Consider the following 22,134-nt stretch of genomic DNA (forward strand, 5'->3'; position numbering starts at 1 on the left):
ACGTAATCCAAAAAAAAGCTTTAATTTACTTCACTTTAAATATAACACAACTGTACTGCTGGTCATATATGTTATATAATAAAAGTACAGTGAGTAAATATTCCAGTGCTCCTGAGTCCTGTGCTGCCTGCACGTTTGTAAACATAGACAGCACTAAATGCGTCAGACTGCAGTTACAACAGAAAAGAAATAGCACGCAAACAATAACCGTAAATGGATTTAAGGATTCAAATGATCCCATCTATCACTTCCTCCCCTACCACTTTTCTTTTATTCACTGCATTATTTCACAGACCAATGACATTACTATCACAGACAGACACAGTCGCACCATCCTGTAGGTTCTATCGCCTGTAATCCATTTTATGGCTGTCTTTTTAAATCCCCGTTTCAGTAAATTGCATTTTAATAAATATTTAACCACAGCTTGATTCGTAAAGTAAACTAAATGAAAAATATGCGTGACCAGCGAAGTCCGTTTCATGTGATTATCTATTGAAGAAAATAAAGTGTATTATATATTTGTGTTATGCAGGCAACATTGTGGACGCCTTGTTTGAGGGCTTTGCTCTTCTGTTAGCAAGCAATATTGCCCTGTGTTTTCTTGGTGCTGTGTACTAGTGGCGTTCTGCAGATTGAATTCAGAAGCGTACCGTGAAACGTTTCATACTCAATACATTGTAGAATACACCAGAACTCGTTTTTATTTGGAAACATTTTGTTTTCTCCTACGTCTGTATGAAGGTGAAGGTAGTGGCGTTAATAAGGTAATAGAAACTACAACTGTCAAGACAGTTCATTTTAACTTATTACAGTACTACTGTACAGTATTTTAAATTGCTAACTGTCTGGCGAAACAATTTAGTTAACATCTGAGAAGTACCAAATACCTTTTTTCGAAAATAAAACTTAGGAAATACAAATAATACATATATGTTTATGAATGCGTATATACTGAACATTTCGATGGTGCGTCGCTAACAGTGATATATATATATATATATATATATATATATAAGGATTGGTTATATTACATTATATATAAGGGTTGGTTATATTACATTACACTTTATTTTAACTGTCATGGAGGTTGTAGATGAATGCTCATCCCCAAATTGCAGGCTATCTCCATTATTTTCAGCAAATCACACCCTGATCCACCACAATATATTGTGTGATCCAGTAGGAAGCCTTTGCCCCCTGAACTATACACTATTTTTAAAATGTATAAAGGAAAGGCATTGCTAACCAAGATTTTAAATCAATTATCTTACTTATTGTGTGTAATATTATCAATGGTCCCCAGTTTCTTCTGTTGGAGATATGTTGGATCTGTGCTTGTATTTAAAAAGTAATGCTGTTACCTGGTACCAAATCACTTCATGTGTTGTAATTAAAACTCACTCAAGTGGTCGAACTGAATCGTGATGTACAGCAAGGGGGACTAGTAATAGTGTTAATAAAGCTAATAAGAGGTAGGAAAACTAACGTAATGCATTGATTCGCTCTCCTTTGATGGTCACAAAGTGCATGAACCCTGACCAAAAAAAAAAAAAAAAACCCTTTTAAGATTGATAATGTAATTGATCTCAGTTGGATTTATACATCACAATATGAGATTGAGCTCCCCACCACAAATGAAAATAGTCTGTTTGTTAAACCGATACAGTAAGTTAACATCAGACTAATAACATCATAATATACAGAAGTATGGTCATCAAAAAGTCTTGGGCTTCCAAGTAGTTTGATATAGATGACATCCATTTTTTTCATGGAATGGCATAATAATTACGTTTTCAACAGGATTCATTAAAATGACTAGTTTATTAGTATACCTTGTTGGTGAGGCTTCTGTTTTTGCTTGTGTGATAAAACACTAAAGACTCAACCCTTGCCTTTCAGATTTGTTCAATGCTTGTAAATTGTTTAAATGAAAGGCACAATGATTATTATTATTATTATTATTTATTTCTTAGCAGACGCCCTTATCCAGGGCGACTTACAATTGTTACAAGATATCACATTATTTTTTTTCATACAATTACCCATTTATACAGTTGGGTTTTTACTGGAGCAATTTAGGTAAAGTACCTTGCTCAAGGGTACAACAGCAGTGTCCCCCACTGGGGATTGAACCCACGACCCTCCGGTCAAGAGTCCAGAGCCCTAACCACTACTCCACACTGCTGCCCCGATGATGCAAGATCCAGTCAGAATGAAACTTGTTGGTAGAAACACTTCCATGCGTACTGCTAGTATTGCACATGAAATGAATGGGGTAGGTCTACATTTCAACCAGGAATACTGTCCATCAATACAGTCGTTCCCCTCAAATAAATAATCAAGAATTGAAGTAAAATACAGACAAATGATGTGGTCTAAAATGCAGTGTCTTTTATTATATAAAGTAAACAACTGTTTATATTCTACAGCGGTGGAAAAGATAGCTGCTATAATATGCTGCTCCACACTGCTGCCCCAATGATGCAAGATCCAGTCAGAATGAAACTTGTTGGTAGAAACACTTCCATGCGTACTGCTAGTATTGCACATGAAATGAATGGGGTAGGTCTACATTTCAACCAGGAATACTGTCCATCAATACAGTCGTTCCCCTCAAATAAATAATCAAGAATTGAAGTAAAATACAGACAAATGATGTGGTCTAAAATGCAGTGTCTTTTATTATATAAAGTAAACAACTGTTTATATTCTACAGCGGTGGAAAAGATAGCTGCTATAATATGATGCAGTGTGTGGCAGCTGGGCACCAGATTGTAGCTTTGGCCAACCTGAGGCCTGCAGAAAATGAGAAAGGTGAGTTTCCAATATAAGTAATTTAGCTTTAGCTCTGTGTCTGATTCCAAAGTAACAATGTAATGTGAAACGAGGTGTTTAACAAATAATTATAATTATTAGTGATTACAATGTAATATTACTGACATGTGTCAACTTACAGTACATAATAACTATTGTGATCATGGCTGAAACACTTTGATATAAAATCGGTTACATATATTGTAGATATCCGTACGGAAGCATGTATTTTGTATTTTAATGTGCTCCTATTTTAATGTTTTCACAGCTAATATTTTTTATCTGTAGAACCTACCTATTTATTACATTTTACACAATTAATGTATAAAACAAGTTAAAAAATATTATTTGAAAATTGTTACATACTCTAATTTAAATAAAAGTTACGCAGTCTCTAGTTTTTGCTTTCCAAATTTCAGTCAGCTCCTTACTTTGCTCTTATTTCCTATTAATCCCTGTTTTTTTCTATCTTGTGATTGCATAGATGAGTTAGACAGCTATATGTATCAGACTGTGGGTCATCAAGCTATAGACTTATATGCTGAAGCCATGGACCTGCCTCTTTATAGACGCACTATTGTGGGAACAAGTTTGGATATTGGAAGAGAGTATAGTGAATGTGACGGAGATGAAGTTGAAGATCTGTACCACCTCTTGAAACTTGTAAAGGTATTGAAGCGGGACATTTTGTTTTCGCATTCAGAAACAAAGCTCAGTTAAGTGTATCAGGTACATGTTTTTTGACTTGGACAGAAACTTCAAGTGCTTACCAGGACAACTTTAATTTCTTTCTTTTTGCATTGATATCATGTTGCCATATACAGAAGTAGAGCAATGCATTATTTTCTATTTAAGGCATTTTTTGATCCAGATCATTTTTTGAGATTGGTTTTACTGTATACTGATGTTTGCTGTTTGACAGCTGTATGTGAGACTTATGCACAACAAACCTCCTCAGGCCAGCTCACCTGCTGACCATGAGTTATACAGTACTGTAGTTGCTTTGCTGCCAAGTTAAAGAAAGGTTTGTTTGCAGGTTTTTTGTTTTGTTTTTGTTTTTTACCAATCAAAGAAAAATGCTACACATACTGTGAATTATATATACCTCGGCTTTCTTCTAACACAAACTACATCAAATTTTCAGAGGCTTTTCCTTTCCGCCAGAAATTGCCTGACATCATGTAAACAGAAGAAAGCGTGTGTTTCCCTGTAGGTGTGTGAAACTGTTCATTCAGCTCTGGCCCCGTTGTGGTAATGCAGAATGAATAGAGACAGGCAGGCTGGCGGTGAAGGATGGTGAGCGAGCCTCAGGGCTTTTTTTTTTTGTTTTTTTTCTTTCCCCGAGAAGCTTTAGACCCTGTGATTGCCAGGTTTTCCTAATTTCCTATTTCCAGGGCACCGCCAGCGTGACCTCTGCTGCTGAAAACAACGCTGTGGAACTCAGCAGTGTCTCACACAGGTTTGGAGATAGGCAGCCACAGAATTGTTTACAGAAACTGTGCACTTGCAGCACAGTCTGATAAACACACATTTCCTCCCTTTATCAGTGAGATGGCAAAATGAGAAGTATGAGTTTCCAGTTTTACTCATTCCCTTCAGCTCTTTTCCTGTTTAAAAAAAAAAAAAAAAGTTTACTAATTGGGGGTTGATCTTTTCCTGTTTTAACCTTACATTCTGGAAGATTTCTTCATTTGTTTCTCATACATCTATACCAGATACTTATACTGTTATGGTTTTGTAATATAATAAAGCACCTCTAAATTGTAAAGGACACAATTAGGTGTTTAATGGGACAGGGTTTTTTTCTTTATTGAAGTAAAACACTCATTTGTAGTTCTAGTTTCTGCTTATTATTTTTATTATTATTGCCATCAAAATAATATATTCTTTTTATCTTTTATATATATATATATATATATATATATATATATATATATATATATATATATATATATATATATATATATTAGTTTAGCTTCAGGCAAAGTGCTATTAGGCGCCAGCAGACCTCAGCAAGCACACCTATCATGACCTGAGCACTTCCTGCCATTCAGTCAAGATAACTTTAGAAAATATCTGAAGCTGATACAACAGTGCCACCTATGGATTTTGTAAAACGATCCTTAGAGTGTTTACATTAGAGGCAGGTTTTTAGAATATACATACGTTCAATATTTATAATTCTTAAGTCCCAAAAGAGTATTTTCTTTTGCCTTGTTAAGAAACAATTTAAATATTTGCGGGGCCATTTTCTGGTTAAAACAAAAGCATGCCATTCTGCAAAATCAAGTTATGGTTACCCCTGACCACTTGTTAGTACTCAGTTACAGAATGCCTTTAATGTGAGTAATTTCATCAAATGGAATTCTGGAAAGCATTATGCTTGTATGCTGATAATATATTTGCTTTAAACTTTTATTAAGATGGGGGATTTGGGTCAAAATGCATAGGGCCGTGAGGGGGCATTGATCAAAACATCTTTTTTGTAGAAATGCTTTATGGATGGCCTTGTAGGGTAGGTGTATGGTGTATCCCAACCTTAAAAATCAGTAGCAAATGTCATATAGGTCAAGGGATCTTTTTTTACACCACAGCAACACATTTAGATCCCTAGTTTGCGCTTCTGGACTTTGGTAATGGCAAGCTCAAGTCGACCTCCTCATAACAAATTTATAAAATGAACCCATAGAGTGACTTCTACATTTAAACTACCAGACTTGTCGGGTTTAATTAGGTTTCTCTATACCACAATAGCTAAAGAAAATAAAAAACACTGGGACAATAGGTTCATGACTTAATTGTTTTTATTGTTGTTTCAGGAAAGCCCATAAAACAAGTACACAAACATGCTGTATGTGTAGGTAATCTCCTACATGGAAGCAGATAGGGTTGAAGCTGACATGTATAAATATGGAATCTTGAGTTATTTCAGATTTCATTTAAGACATTTATGAGCTCTGGATGGCAAATATGTAATGTTGTGACCATCAATACTGAAGGGTTTAAGAAAGCACCTTTCCTTGTGTTAGAATGGTGGCCTGCTGTGTCAGAGCTTTGAGAGAGCAGTCTCAGTCGAGTAGTAAGAGTGCTAGTGTTGCTGAGGTCCCAGTCATTATTACACTTTTGACTTGGATAGCAGATTGTTATGGATGACATGCATAATGTTGTTTATCCACAGCCTAAATTGTAATTTGAAGAAAATTGTCTTATGCGGCTATTGACGCAGAGAAGAACACATGAGGTTTAAACGTTTTAAAATGCATAGGAACATTTTGAAAATTAGGTATTACAGGAATAAATGAGACAACATTGTCTCGGGTGTAAATCTGTATCATTACATGAAGTGGTCTAAATTTCTTATGCAGTTTTGTACATGGCTGATGATTGTATTGTGTTACAAATAGCTGACATTGTTTTCTCTTGGTGTGGAGTGCCTAGACAGGATCTATTAGACTCAGAAACATTTCCCTCAAATGCTAACAGTCCCACAAATATTAGATAAAGAGCCTTGCCTAAAGCTAAGTAATTTGTTTGTATTTTCTGATTAATGTACTTTGCTCAATCTTGTTTAGCAATGATGGAAATAGATAGCCTTATCTCCGCTTGCCAAGGGCAGAAGAACTCTTTGGTTGTTGCAAAGAAGGGACATTTCCACAAACACAGCCGCCAAGATGAATTGTAGACCTAGCTTGGAGTTATTTGAATTACATCTTTCAAAAGCAGGTTGAGCGAATATTTTGTTTACAAAGACTTCTTAAGACTAGGGATACTTTTGTGCTGTAGTTCACTAGCATGTAGCACTGATATTGCCTGATGAAATATTTGATTTCTTTGCATTCAAAGAAGGGATCAGATTGTTGTTTAGGGATTTCACAATGGAACATGACCAGCAAGAGACCGAAACAAGCTGGACAAGCACTGGTGTTGTTAAGGCTATTATTATCTGAAACCTAACTTTTTTTTTTTAATTGCGTAATAACTAGCACAGGGATATTTCATGGTCATAAGAATAGATGTGCAGTAGCAAACAGTTGATCTGGGAATTGATCAGGAACCGTTGGATTTACTCAAGGACAAGAACCTATACCCTATGGGGTGATTTTGACTCTCACAACATGTTTGGGGGATTTGGAGTGGCTTTTTACAATTTAACATTGAATTGTGATGTTATTCGTTGATACATCCCATAAGGTTGACATTGAGCCTTGGAAATGAAGTTTGAAATAATTATAATAAAGGTAATCTTTTGTATTCTGCCTTTAAGTCATTCCTAAGTATATATCAGGTAAATTTAGTTAATTGTTATAGCTTCACAATTGACAGAAAGACTACCCTTGGATAACTAATTACTGTAAATACTGCCAGTGTCTAATATTGAAAAAAGGGCCTATTGTAGATATACTGTACTGGTTAGCAAGTGTTTTTTTTATTTATTTTTCAGGTAGAGGTAGAACTCTGGTACTGTAATGAGTTGAAAAATGCTTGTTGATAACTTCATCTTAACAGAGTAAAACAAGTAATAAACTTAGTAGAACACGTTTTAGAAACCTTTAGGTCTAAATTTGGTACTTTGGCAGTCAGCTCTTATTTTAGCATTAACCTTTCCAATTGTAGACCATCTCTTTCGTATCACTGTAATTAGGTTAATCAAGTAGTAACTCAAGTCAGACAGTTTCCTCGGTGCTTTAGGAATAAATTTTTCTTTAACAAAGTAAATTTGCATCAGTGTTGTATTAATTAGAAAGTGTGTGACCTGGGATATATTGGAACAGCAGGGGTTTATATTTTTAAGATAACAAAATGGAGACTAAACTAATTATATTTAGTGGGGGAGCCCATTACAAGCAACCATGTTGTGCAGTCATTGGGTGGAGAATTTAGATATGAGACAGATCTCACATAAGCGATACAGAATAAACTGACTATATTATGCCTTTGGGCACACTGTCATTCATCCAGGAGATTAATAAACTTCACAGTCACCCAGGACAGTCACACTATTATAGCAAGCAAAACAAGAAAGGGACCAAAGCCTTTTAAACACAAATTATTATTATTATTTTTTTTTTTTGGAACACTTTCTATCGATAGCGAGGTTGTTGTAAAAAAGTTTTTTATAAACTTTAGACTGTCTACTAATATATACTTTGTGTCTATCTGATATCTAAACGGTAAAACATTAAAGGCCTTGATGCACAAAACTATTAACATACTTTAGATTATTGTATGTATATATATATATATATATATATATATATATATATATATATAATGTCGTCAAAGGTTTATATAACCTCCCTTTGCAACAATGTTATTTACCAGTGTGTTAAGTGTTATAAATATTGTTTGATACACTATACTTACACAGCAATGATACCTCTTGTGAGTGTGTTGAACACTCATTTGTCTTACCAAGTGGTAGTTAAAAATCTGGTGAATTGACTGAGTTAAGGCACAGGGTACCAATATTTATGACTCTAACTCTATGAAAGTCAATTGAGTTAATTCATAAATATTGGTACGGTACCCTGTGCCTTAACTCAGTTAATACACCAGATTCTTAACTACCACTTGATAAGACAAATGAGTGTTCAACACTTATAGGAGGTATCATTGCCGTGTAAGTATAGTGTATCAAACAATATAACACTTAATTCATTGGTAAATAACATTGTTGTAAATAGAGGGTATGTAAACTTTTGACGACAACTGTATATATACTGATGCACAAAAGAAATGCAACGCTCGGGTCTAATGGATTTAATCACATTTTTTAAACATAGATATCAAACAAAATCACAGAAAATGTGAACAAAAATACAGATCAAATCATGATACGTTTTCAGTTTGAAACGTGACACACTGTCAAAATGAAAACATTACAAAGTTAGTATCAGGTATGACCTCCCTGAGCATTAACACAATCCTGGCAGCGTTGACACATAGACCTGATCAGCCTCTGGATAAACTGCTGCGGGATGTATCGCTGAGCAGTAAGGTTGCCCTCAATCTGCACCAAAGGCGTTCTTGTGTTAAAGGCGATTCCTCCCCACATCATCACACTTCCAGCGCCCCACCGGTTGGCTTGAACAACACAACAGTCAGCATAACCCTCACCACGATGTCTCCACACACGTTGTCTTCCATCAGATCTGTCAAGGGCAAAACGGCATTCATCGGTGAATAATCGACTCTCTGCCGCCACCTCAGATGTTCTCTGGCCCACAGAAGACGACGATTTTGTCTCTCAGCTGTCAACGTGTTACCCCTGAACGGCCTCCAAGCATGCAAATCATTTTCATGAAAACGGCGAGCTACAATCATTCTGTTGATGCGCAGGTTATTTCTAGCTGGAATTTCTCGGTACTGTAGCCACTGCAGTATGAAAATGATTACACGGATGGATCAGTCGGATGTGACGTTCCTGGGCTGGTGTGGTGATCCTCTGCCTTTCAGGACGTGGCCTGTCCCTCACAGAGCCGGTTTCCTGTAGACTAGTCTGCTGCTCGCTGTGTGTTATCATTTTGTGTAAAACATTGATATCTGTCAGTTAAGGCTTTATGTAAAAGCTTGTTTTACCGTTGTCTATATTACACCTGCCAGAGACCAGCACTTACAACTGTATTGTCAGATTTTCTACATTTTCTTTAAATTCTCAAATTAATAAATCGATACCCGGGTAGTAAAAAAAGACCCAGTTAGTGCTGGGTAATTTAAATTTAAATTTAGTTTTTGGGTACCTGTGCTGATGTTTGTGTGTGCTTGATCTTTTAGATTAAATGACATACTGTATGTAAAATAAATGTTTTCTAAATCTCTCTCTCTCTCTCTTTCTCTCTCTCTCTCTCTCTCTCTCTCTATATATATAGATTTATATCGGTATATAAAATTAAATATACAGTGTACTGTATATAATGTGTGTATGTGATGAATTAAATAGTAGCAACGGGATTGATCCTTCTTGTAATAAATCTTTCCTGAATTATATGCCTGTTTTAATGTTTTATTGACATTTCTTAATTCCACTAAAGTAAGTGATTAGTGTGTACTAAAAACAAAACTCATGCACACAGTTGTACAGCTCTAACGGATGGTTCTAACAGATTTCTCTTAAATGTAATTCTAATCTTCAAAGTATTTTTAAGGGTCGAAATGTTTGTGTAAGGTTTTAGATCTTTATATTTCAAATGAGTAAATCTATTTCCATGCATGACTTTTAGTGGTTTAATTAAATGAAATGAACAATTAGTAGCAGAGGTTAATGACCTTGCATGGAGCATAAGTACTTTCATTGACACAGCACAGGGTTTAAAAGGTCTGGTTTTATGAACAATATATTTTCATTAATGCCTTTCCTGTCTAAGGGAGGACAAATGCAGCAAACTGTAAAAGACAGAGGTCCTTTGCTTTTGTTTAGTCTGCTCTTTGGGGTTTTATGTCTCGCTTGTGTTCCCATGATTGACTTACAGTGGATTTGTCATTGTATGATGTAGACACCGACTGACGTTTTTTAGGGGAAGAGCTTAAATTTACAAAGCCCAACCTTCATAGTACATTTAGAATGCCCATTACTTTAAATAATAAAGTATAAAAAACTTGGACTCAGATTTCTCCGCTCGGAATACTGTTGCTGCCTGGTACATTGTATGCACACTGTAGTTATTGCTTAAGTTAAAATAAATAAATAAATCACACCATAAATAATCCAACTAAACTTTCTGTTTTATACAGATACATTTTTGTAGAATTGGTTAAAGTAATTATTATGTTCACATCTATTATGCTGGGATATTTACAAGAACTGCAAACAGTTTTAGACTCATTGCTTGTGGTGACACCTTCCTTGAGTTTTCTTGATTATTAATCATGACAATCCTAGTTGACAGATGTGTGAATTGAAATAATGATCAGCTTGGTATAGGCCTATGTCTAATCAGCAGTTGAAACAATATCAGGTAGTGATTAATATTTGTAACTAAGACAGTGACAAGTATACATGATCATTTTTTCTTGCAACATTTTGTAAATTGATCCTTATGACAGATTCTGTATTCAAACTTTTGCATTTTTTTATATATATATATAGATTTTGAATGGAAGAATACACTACAGAAACAAAAAAAACACATTATTTCAAAATTTCACAACTACAGGGTATTAATAAATGAGACATCACACTACATTTTAGTGAGGTCCTGGTGTAACATATTATTTTAATCATCATATTGGGATTTTTTTTTTAAAGTTTTACAAAATCAAGAGTAGCTCATTCCACAGACATGGACATATATAAGAAAACAACTAGGCAGAGGTTTGTTATCAGCATTGCATTTACAAGGCACCGATTTCTGATCAGCACTTTTTATCTGCAATTTGATTCACACATAGAATACAATGTGCTTAAAAACAAAAATCATGAAACCTCAAGCCACAACAGGGAATATTGGAAGACAGTATGATAAACCATGTTAGCAAATTAGGTCTCGATCTTCCAGTTGAAAGAGGTCTTTAAAGCTAGTACAATGAAGGGCACATGGCTGTACAGCACCTGTGTTACTATGTGCTCCGCAGTCTGCTTTGGAGTTAGTTGCTGAAACAAGATAAGGATATCTTTTCAATTGATAGAAAACAGCAGCAGATCTAAATTCTGCCCATTTAAATCGTTAAAATGGCCCTGCTTATATTTTTGCATACACAAAGGAGAGTCACGTGTACTATTTGGGATGGCTTCATATACACTTTCTCAAAACATAAGCTAATGTGATTAGAACAACAAAAAACATTGTGAAAAACATAGAGATTTCAGGGCTTAATGTAGGGCTGTTCAATGATGGCTCTTGAGTCATCTACAGCTCATTGAGCACAACAATATGGTTTCTTTCATTTCGAGGTAAAATATCCCATTCAAGGCTATTATAGGTTTTGAAAAGACTAGAGGGCAATTGGTTGTATTTTTTTGTATTAAGTTCAGTAAAGATGCATGAAAATGTATTTAATTTTTTGTGTGTCTGTTAAGAATTCCCAGGTCATCCTTAAGGCTCTTTTAGTCAAAAAGGTTAAACAGCTGTGGCTTAGTGGATAGCAATATGCATATGCCCACTGCTTTTCTGTGATTTAATTACAGTAATACATAGAATCATTAAACAAATGTGATCAGTCGACTAATCCTTGTTATATTGGAGTTCTTGACAGGAAGACAGTTTAAAAATATCCGTTATTGGTGTACAAAGAAATAAGATTCGTTCGTACCCTTTACTTGAAATACGTTCAGTCCTGCTTCTCTGTAACAAAGTGTGTTTTGGTACATGAGACGTCTTGTGTGAGTGTCTCATTTTGCTGTTTCCCCCCCTGTCCCCAATGAAGCCTAGGGCTGCTGTTTCTCTTGGTAGCTGATAATTTTTTTATCTGATTAGCTGACACATTTAGTAGAAATCAGCCTTAGCCCTTGGGCAGGGCATGGATTTAATTTAAAAAGTATCAAAGGTTTACACTGTGTGCTTTTTAATCATCATGTTTATCAGGCAGAGAAAAATTACAGGAAGGACCACAGGGAGAGGGTTATCTTAAGGACCAGTAGCTTGGGAAATTGCTACAAGGTAATTTACTGGCAACTTTTACATTCATTAATGTAGCATTTCCCACTTATAATTACAGCCCATGTAATATACTAATTAAGCTGGTAGAATTTGCTGTAATACGTTTATTGTTGAAGTGTGGAGCTATTCGTTGGCTCTGTAATTAGTATATCTTATGATTTGCTAATTCGAATTTTAACTAAGAAATTCATTTTTGATTGCAACTATTGTACTCATGTAGGGCCCATTACAGCCTTTTAAAATGTAAGCTGATTAGTTTTGTTTTGGAAAAACATTGTAAATACACAATAGTACAGTTGTATTAAAATATGTAAAACTATTTACTTAGAAGTTTATCAATCCTTTGGTCATATTAATGAAACCTGTCAATTACTGTATGAAAAACTGTGGCAAGAACAAAAATAGTAATAGTAATAATGAAAAAAACAGCGTTACCAATGCAATTCTGAGTTAAAAGGTAAAATATAGTTGAACCTTTTCACACAGTTGTGTTTGGAATAATGTATTGCAAAGTCAGTTCTAACAGGTTTTCTTCAAAATGCACCCTGGGTCAATGAAGCCCAAGGCTAAGATTTTAGAATTAAATGGAATAACTTGATGAGTCAACTGTGTTAATGCAAGTTTTTCTTGATGTGCTGTACGTTATGTGACCAAAAGCATCCAAATTGGTTTTATCCTGAGTTCGGTACATGAAAACCATGTCAAATACATTCGGTAAGATAGTATATGTGTAAGTGGTTATACACATATAAACTGTCTGTGGACTCAGGAATGCATTAAACAGTCTTAAAGGTATCTGGGTACAACGATCACAAATACACAGGGTATTTAGCAAATATAGTTGAGAACAGTGTATTTAAAGAAATCTTTTTTTTAAACAAACTGCATTTACTATAGTAGAAATTCTGTTCGCTTTATAAGGCAAAGTTCATTGTTACATCTAATGTTTCTTTGATCATATAGTTTGTGAAATGCAATGAATTATGTATAATTCTTCATTTCAAAGTAGGAATTATTGCCCCATTTTATTAAACTAGATGTGCAATACACTGAGGGTTAATTAGTCTCAAGAGTTTTGCACCTCTTCGTTTTTCATTTCTGGAAATGGTGGTGTTAGATACTTTTTTGATCACATTTAAAATAAAAAAAATAAAAAAGAAGAAAAAGCATTAAAAGTAAGTTTCTTACCTTTTATGATATTTGTAATTATTCTGAGTGAAAAGTAAAATATTAAAGAGCCTTGACCTGAGTTCAAAAACATATCTACATAGAGGTGTGTGTCTTTGGTAGGATACAAACCTCAATACGTGGGTTGTGATACGATACAATTAATAAAACATTGTTTGTCTTTGTTATGTACATTTTATTAGCTTTTTTTTAAAGTAGTAATGTAAAAAGTCAAAAAAAATACAATAAAATGTCAATTGATGAAATATTTCAGCTGGCTTAATATAGCTTTAATATATGCCCCACTATGAAACACTTCTATTGTATACAACAGTATAAGCCAGTAATGAGATCAGCATTACAATTCTTAATCAATCAAATAATGCAATGTTACCATTATTAGTAAACATATTAATGAACATGACACATAAATGCAAATAATTGTTTACATTTGACAAGAAGGATTCAACATGCTCATTCTAAATCTAAACCAAGTGTTATCCACCCTCAAAATCAAAACATTTACCAGAAAGAAAACCTTTCAATGTTGTCAAGAAGGGAATAAACCATATACAGTTTAAAGCTCTAGTGAACAATTAATTAAAATAAAAAAAAATCTCTCCATTGTTTAGCTTCTGTGTACTCTTTTATCAAGACTGTGTTGACAGTCCAGTTTTTTTTTGCATTATACAGTGTAATGTAGTGATATGCATTGTTCACTTAAGGTTCTTCTAAACTTGTTTGGTATTTAGACATTTTTTGTTATATATATACTTACTGTATCACCTGCTTTACTGGACACTTTCTGATGGCACACTGGTGTTTCTGTTCGAGTAGCATATTTGCAGTCTGCATTAATGTCTTGGCATCTTCTTAATTGGGTGCATTTCCAGTACATTTAATTACTTGGCAGCATATTTTACAAATCGCATATGATACATCAATCTTTCTTCATGTTATATTTTGATAAACAGTTCAGTGGTTGGTCTTTTATTCAGTTATACACCAGTTGTTAAGTACTTTGAGGTCCTGAAAGGTGATAAATACATACGTGCATTCCATCTGGATTTTGAGTCTGGAAAATAAATGTTTTGGTGAAAGCTTTACCACTGCAGGATGGTGATTTTTATGAATGATAATTCATTTTCTTGCATCTTCAATGACTGGACATCAGTATTACTTGTATTACTGAGTGGATCTCAGTGCTGGTGCCTATACAGGGACTGTTGTGTAAATGGGCTGTCCCACACATAGATGCTTATTACAGCATACAAAATATGCATATCCCACTTGCAAGGCAGTTTCACCCTTTTGACAATATAGGTGTTGGGGGGCAAACTTGTGATGATGGTTGATGATGAGAGGATGATCTGAAATCGAACAACACTTCTGTAATACATCCCACGTACCTGTATCCAGACATTTCATTTGTATGTAATCTTCATTATATTACAGCGGCACTGCGTGTTTAGTCATTGATCATTTATGGTAATGGTTTTTAATCTAATTTGGTTGTGTTACACACAGCCAATTAAGGGCTCACAATCACAGTTTATTTATTTAAAAAAACACCACTGTGGTGAGAGTAACAGCTGGCACAGTGCATGTTACATGCATTTAATCGTTTTATCAGACAGTCTCACTGGCTCACAGTGAACTGGTCTTCAAGGTATCCTACCATGTGAAATATGTAAACTACTTCGTGGGTAAATGGCATTTTTTAAATATTATTCATGTTGCTTCTGTTTCTCTTTATTTCAGGAGAAGGAAGGTGTTGAAGGAGTCTCTGTGGGGGCCATTCTTTCAGATTACCAGAGGATCAGAGTAGAAAATGTGTAAGCAGAATAACGGATGCCATTTTTTTTCAATTTTTCAATGCAGAGTAGAAGTATCTTGGAGGGATTTTTTCAAACTCACTGTAGCAGCAAGTGTGCTTCTTCCAAAGACAGTACTTCATGTAATATATAATAATAGTCTCCCCAAGATATTGAACTCTTTCAAATCTTTGACATTTAAATGCATATGAAATCTCCCATATTCACATTTGTAAATAATGCCTAATTTGCTAACCACTTGTATCGGTGAGACCTTTGTGATCTTTCCAATTGCAAACCACCACTGTGTGAGAAGAAAGTTTAACTCTATGTTCTTTTAAAAATCTATGTTTAACTCTATGTTCTTTCTTATTAACCTTTTGGGTGATGTCCAGATTGAAGCCCTGCTTATATTATTTTTCACAGGTGCAAGCGACTTAATCTTCAGCCTTTAGCTTACCTTTGGCGTCGAAACCAGGAGGATTTGCTCCGAGAAATGATATCGTCTAACATCCAAGCCATGATCATCAAAGTTGCAGCTTTTGGTAGGTATCCAGGATGCATGAGAGCAGTCCATTTACACTCACATAATCTCAGCCCTTTTGTTAATGTACAGTCTGCAAATGAGCAGCTGTCAAAGTGCGGAGAGAAGAAAGCACAAATCATCAATCACTGTTTTGTAAAACTGTTAAGACTTCTGCCAGAAGCTAAGGCAGTTGAGTAGAGAACAATAGGAAGAGATAAGCGAGAATCAAGCCGTTGGATAATGACCGCAGATAATTACATTTATACCACATTAATGAAACCTGTCAATAATCTCATACCTCTTATTGTGTTGTGTAAAAAGGAGGAACGATGCATTTTTGTCTCTTGCATTCCTTTAAATACACGAGGCGTGCAGCAGAGATTACAATCTAGTGCACGTCATTTAGGACTTTTAAACATCTTAAAAAGAAAAAAAAAGTTGGTTGTATTGTAACCAGCTCCTAGTAGTTGAGATAACTGTGAGATCACAGTTATTTTACTGAAGCAGTGCTAAAGAGCAATGCATAGTTATGTTGTATTCATATGGATGCCTCTGTCCCTAACAATATGAAGGTTTTTGTTGGAAGGTTAATTGATTGGCTTTTGCACAATGAGCCCCTTTGTTGTACAAATGTGACCGTATTTATTTCCCAGTCAAATTAAGGCCATTTCACAGTTAGCCACGTAAAATGAATGGTTGACAGTGTTAGCTGCAGAAGCAGAGGCACCAACAATACTCCATAATTTATTGTACTAACTAAAGATACTTTTTTGCTGCAGGGTAGTTTACATCACAAATTTGAACGCAGAACCAGTACTTAGATGTGCTAAGTCTGTCCTTTAGCTACCTGTACATGTACATGTGTACCTCATTCTCAGACACATCCTTCTGAACAGTGTTATAAAATGTGTGCAGATATATTATATATTTAGTTATGTATGTATTTATTTATTTATTTATTATAAATATTTAAACATATATAAAGAAAACTTTAGAATATAACACAGGATCACAACATTTCAAGAAAGGCTTTCATTTTTGGAGCCTTAATATTTCACTAATGTGAACTAATAGTACTGTAGAGTTGTGTTTATGTTATGTTATGCTTTACGTGAATGACAGATTATTCTTGAGTGATGAATCCTGCCTATTTCTTCCTGGGTAAGGAGAAAAATCATCAAAATAAAACAACTAACCTATAGTTACACTTCAGCATGGTGTGTAGGGACACCTCATTTAGTCCATTTGCTGAGCCATAAGATCGAAGTTCAGAACTGAATTCTCAAATATAATGTAATAAATTCGAAGGGCATTAACGGGGTCCTCGCCAACCCAGAAGCTTCAATTCCCTTCATCTGCATGGAGACTATTGCAAGTTGAAGGTGACCTGTATAGTCCCTTTAACAAAAAAACAAACACAAATGCTGTTTTCTAAATGGTGGGTAAAATTGACACCTAGCTTTTGGTCACATACAAAGACACCTTTATTGAATAATCACTTTAAAAGCAAATACCCCACATATCTGAAGATAATAATTAGGTAACAAAAACATAAGTGTTTTTGGCTACAGGTAAAAAGGGAGATGTTATCAGGCTCAGTTTCTCACCTGCCCCAGGCTGGTGTAATTAGAGGTGAGCAAATTTAATAGATTCTGAGTGCTCATGGGCTATTAGGCAACGCTTAAATAATTACAGCTTTTATTAAAAACAGGTTTAAGCAATGAAGCTTGTTGTAGAACGTATCAGGTGGCATAGAAGTTAAGAGTAGAGGTTACCTGATCAGCCTGTAGGTGGATATTAAAAGGACCTTTAAGGTAAACGATAAAAAATGCATTTAAAATAACAGATTTTAATTCTTTGACGTGTTGTGGTTTATGTGTACTGAACAAATGTTCAGGCTGGAAGCATGTTTGTAATTTGAGTTTTAGGAGAATTAGGAGTAATTCTACATTATATTATATTATATTATATTATATTATATTATATTATATTATATTATATTATTATTAGTGTTCTTGTTTGAATAATAGAGACATTGATGCAATTGTTTTTGCCTAAAGTTTTAAAAACATGTTGCTTTTCATACTTTGATAAACAGATTGTGACAACATTTTTTCAGGTTTACTTAAATTTAAAAAGAAGTTTGATTAATACTGTACTGTAAAACTTAAAATAATCCAATACTCGCCGGGTCTCTAATAAGTGCCAGGGCTTCTGGGCAATATGGTCTGGGCAATGAATATTCGTATTTTGCTCCTTTTCCAGCGTTCTTATTTATCAGTTTACACGTTATAAAAACAAATCATTCACTTTTGCTTTGATTTTGTGATAAAACTGGTACTTGTATTGATTTTATTGTTAATCTTTAAACAGTTTGAAGCATTTTTGAGTGTGTTGTGGGCCAACAATATGAACTTACTTTTCGTATTAACAGTATTTCATGCGATTGTTTTTCAATGAAGATTCTTTGCTGGTTAATTTTTCATTGATTGTCCATGCTTACCAATGTACACGTTTTGAGGGTGAACAATAAATATAATATGTGTTAATAAAGATGATACTTACTGCTTTTATTAATTGTAAAACCATGCTTGTTTTTTTATTGTGCTGCAAGCCTACCTTAATACATGCTTGTGCTCCGATATTTACAGGACTGTCTTTATTGGATTTTACTGTTTTTATTATTATCACAGTACAAACTGTTATTACCCACTGACACAACCTTTAATGACGTTGCTGGAATGTTGTAATTTACTTATGTCATTTCTATAAGGTTGTGTGCCGGCAGCTTTTTCATGATTGCATCTGAAGTATTTGCAGATGTTAGTGATCTTACATAATAAACGCTGAGTCTCCAATAGGCGCCAGGGCTACTGGCAAATGTACATATAAGCTTGCATCTTTAAATATTTAAGCTTTCATTTTTTTTGAAATTTTATTAAAAGCGGTGTATATAAAGATTTATTCTTATTACCACAATAAATCCTGTTAGAATTTTTTAATAGCTATTTTTACATGCTAATCAAAATCCTTGTAGTAGTGTGCTGTATAGATCTTATCAGGTTATAATTACATTAATTTGTATGCAATGGAAAAAGATTACATTTTAGGTTGAACACTGTGAACTAATCACTTTTTACACCATGAATAGTAGGGATTTTAGATAAGGCTTCTGGTCAGTTCGACACAAACATAAACCTTTTCAGTCTTTCCATGCTGCATCACCCTCCATTGTCCTTCTAATACACTGTATGATAGCACAGTCGTAATCTTTTAACAAGGAATCATACTGTTTGGAGTGAATATAAACTAATTTGCTTTACAGTGGCTTATATTATTTTCAGTGTTGTTAAACATCTTAAAAGAAAGTTAGATTTTCATGCATTAGGGTTAATCAGCTTTCCTTCCTGTTTTTAGTAACAAGGATTAAGGTTGTCAGTCAATTGTTATCTAACAACTGATGTTATCTAAAATCTTGCGTAACATGCCTACAGTGGTGCTCATAAGTATTGACACACTGAGGATTCAGCGATTCATCATCAATCATTAATTAGCTTCCTGAACATGCTGTTACTATTTACTTAAAAAATGAATTACTTTTTAATGACGAAATAGTTATTACATGTAAGTTAAAAAGAAAAGCAGACACTAGAACCGACACCCATTCAGTGTATCTTTATTAAAATTTCATGTACTAGTCTGGGAGATATCTTTTGCCACTGCGCTCTAGAGATCAATTTCAGCTACTTAGTACTTCACCAGCCTCAGGGACATGGACCAAAGACAGTGATGCCTCCAATGTTGTTACATGTATCCCATTCTACGGATAAGAATAATAGTGACATTATTAGAGAGTGTCTGTGAGGCCCACTTTAATTATTCCCTTGTCCACTGCCATCCAACATTCAAACATTGATTGACAAGCATTTAGGAAATAATCAGTCTCTGTTATCACATTCAAGATGGCAGCTCCCGACCATCAACTTGTGAAATCAGTTGCTCCCCAGCACCCCGAAACGCTGAGTAAAACGGTTTCCTGTGTGCTGTTGTCAAAGAACTCCATGATCATTGTGTGTGTTCAAAGATGTGGTTGCAAAAACTGCTAAATACAAATCTAGAAATGTCAAGCCTGAAATGATTTAGCAAGAATGCCTTGGATTACCCTTTGTAGTATTTTTGAGTCTTAAGAGATATAATTAGTATGCAGCGTTTGAAATTCACTACCTTTTTCTTTACAACTTATCTGATGGCCTGAAAGTTCACTGCATTTAATTGTCTTTTTATAGGATAATACACGATAGAATCCTTTTAAAGGCAAGTGATTCATTTTGTTTCATAGACCGGAATCTCAAAAGTGCACAAAAACTGTCCTTTAAGATAGACAAATGGCTCTTTCCAGACGGATTATTTTGGCTTAATGTGGCATAATGAGGTAAAGTAATTGGGCTTGGGGCAGGTTGTAAAACAGGTTGAAAAGCAGCTTGATGTGAAGATCATGCAAATGTATATTAGGGTGAAGGAATATGATCGTAGAACTGGTAGTTTAAGAATGTCAATGTTACAATAGCTGTAAGCTGTTCACATATTTCAATTATTTTTCTTTATTGCCTTAGAGACAGTAATATGAACTCTTCCTACATATCATATTAGTCATATTTTGTCCTGCACAGAATGTAGTTGATGCTTTAAAATGTTTGATAAGACCATGTAAAGCCATTGTGGTCAAGTTTCTTTGTGGACAAAGACATAACATAATCACATTATTTTCACCGTGGTAAGGTCACTTTGTTACCAATTTTTTGATTGCCTGAATTGTTCTGCATTAACTTAATGTGAAGTTAAGAGGTTAGCTGTTAAGTTAAGAGGTTAGCTGTGTTTTAAAAGTAAGGACTGTTATATAATCAATAACACACACAAAGGTGTGGGTTGCATCAGCATCATCATTTCCCTCTACAGTTTAAGGAGGAAAATAAATATATCTTATCAGTTTATATTCATTGAGAAACAAATCAGGGGTCACTTGTCATCAGAACTGAAAACTGTTCACCTGAAGAAAACAGATTTGTGTACACAGTTTAAACAGTCAAATTAATAGATCTTAAGTAAATGTTCCATGTGGAAGAGGCAGTAATATTTGATTCCTTGACAGAATTTAATAAACACTGATTTTGATGCATTTTGTCTCAAACATTATCATTTTTGGGCAGGTCTTGATCCTGACAAACATTTAGGAAAAACACTGGATCAAATGGAAGTGTATCTTAAACAGGTTGGTATTGTGATTTAATTTAGTCATTAAATAACAACCATTTGTCATTCCCAATGGGCTGGATCATCAGAGTGATTTTGCAATTATCTCTTATTACACTAGATAAAAGAAAGTACTCAGTTTACCAACTTTGCCATTCAGGATATTTGTTATACTTGCACTTCCTAGGTCATTTCACCTGAGCAAAGATTGGGTCAAGCGCCTTATTAGCTAAAGCATGACAGTCATAGAGGAAGCAGCTAGTTTGTTACTGACAGGAAAGACAATCTGAACGCAAGCCCTGCTAACAGACACTTCTTGAACTAGTGTAGTACCAGATACTGTATCATCTTTTAAAATGAAAATACATGTTTGCTAAAAGATTTCTTCAAACATTCACATGCATGACCTATGCAGTGGTTGGATGGACATAATGTGGGAAATGTATGGGATTCTTGTGTTAGCTACAATCACTTTAATTATGCCTATTATGGGTGACCAGGAATATTTAATTTAAACAAGAAACTGGATGCATACTTGCATATTTTTTTTACCACAATGCAGGGATATGAATCATTTGACCTGATTTCTCCAGTTTGATTCCAGATCTTGTTGGTCATCCCTGATCAGCTTACTCCTCTTTTGGGGGTTTTGTGTCAGATACATTCTGAGTAGTTATCTGTATCACTGTTAGCAGTAGTGGGCATTTTTTTGTGGGGCTTCACTGTGGTTGTCTGTAACATACCTGTTCTGCCAACATTTACTAAAATAAATAAAATAATAATTAAGACCGGAATTATTGCCTTTTTATTTAGCTTTCGACACAGTATGGAGTACATGTCTGTGGTGAAGGTGGGGAGTATGAAACATTTACCTTGGATTGTCCTTTGTTTAAGAAGAAAATTGTCATGTAAGTAATGCTGTTAAACTTTCACATTGTCGTGAACATTCTTCTAAGGAAATTGC

General features: G+C 34.6%; 1 protein-coding gene across 7 annotated transcripts in view; it reads left to right on the forward strand.

The window, feature by feature from the left end:
• The first annotated feature begins 584 nt into the window (after nucleotides 1–584).
• LOC117421836 (diphthine--ammonia ligase-like) overlaps nucleotides 585–22,134 on the forward strand; it is a 56,866-nt gene continuing 35,316 nt past the window's right edge. For 3 of the 7 annotated variants that reach the window (XM_058987619.1, XM_058987620.1, XM_058987621.1), the window contains exons 1-7: nucleotides 586–767; nucleotides 2,720–2,817; nucleotides 3,302–3,486; nucleotides 15,342–15,415; nucleotides 15,821–15,939; nucleotides 21,128–21,189; nucleotides 21,984–22,078. In XM_058987619.1, coding sequence (XP_058843602.1) covers nucleotides 739–767; nucleotides 2,720–2,817; nucleotides 3,302–3,486; nucleotides 15,342–15,415; nucleotides 15,821–15,939; nucleotides 21,128–21,189; nucleotides 21,984–22,078 — 662 coding nt within the window. In that variant the 5' untranslated portion in view covers nucleotides 586–738. Of the gene's footprint in view, nucleotides 768–2,432; nucleotides 2,566–2,719; nucleotides 2,818–3,301; nucleotides 3,487–15,341; nucleotides 15,416–15,820; nucleotides 15,940–21,127; nucleotides 21,190–21,983; nucleotides 22,079–22,134 lie in introns of all 7 variants that reach the window. The other 4 variants (XM_058987617.1, XR_009307397.1, XM_058987616.1 and 1 more) reach the window with 4 other exon arrangements.

The sequence above is a fragment of the Acipenser ruthenus genome, chromosome 15, assembly GCF_902713425.1.
Source record: "Acipenser ruthenus chromosome 15, fAciRut3.2 maternal haplotype, whole genome shotgun sequence".
Taxonomy (NCBI): Eukaryota; Metazoa; Chordata; class Actinopteri; order Acipenseriformes; family Acipenseridae; genus Acipenser; species Acipenser ruthenus.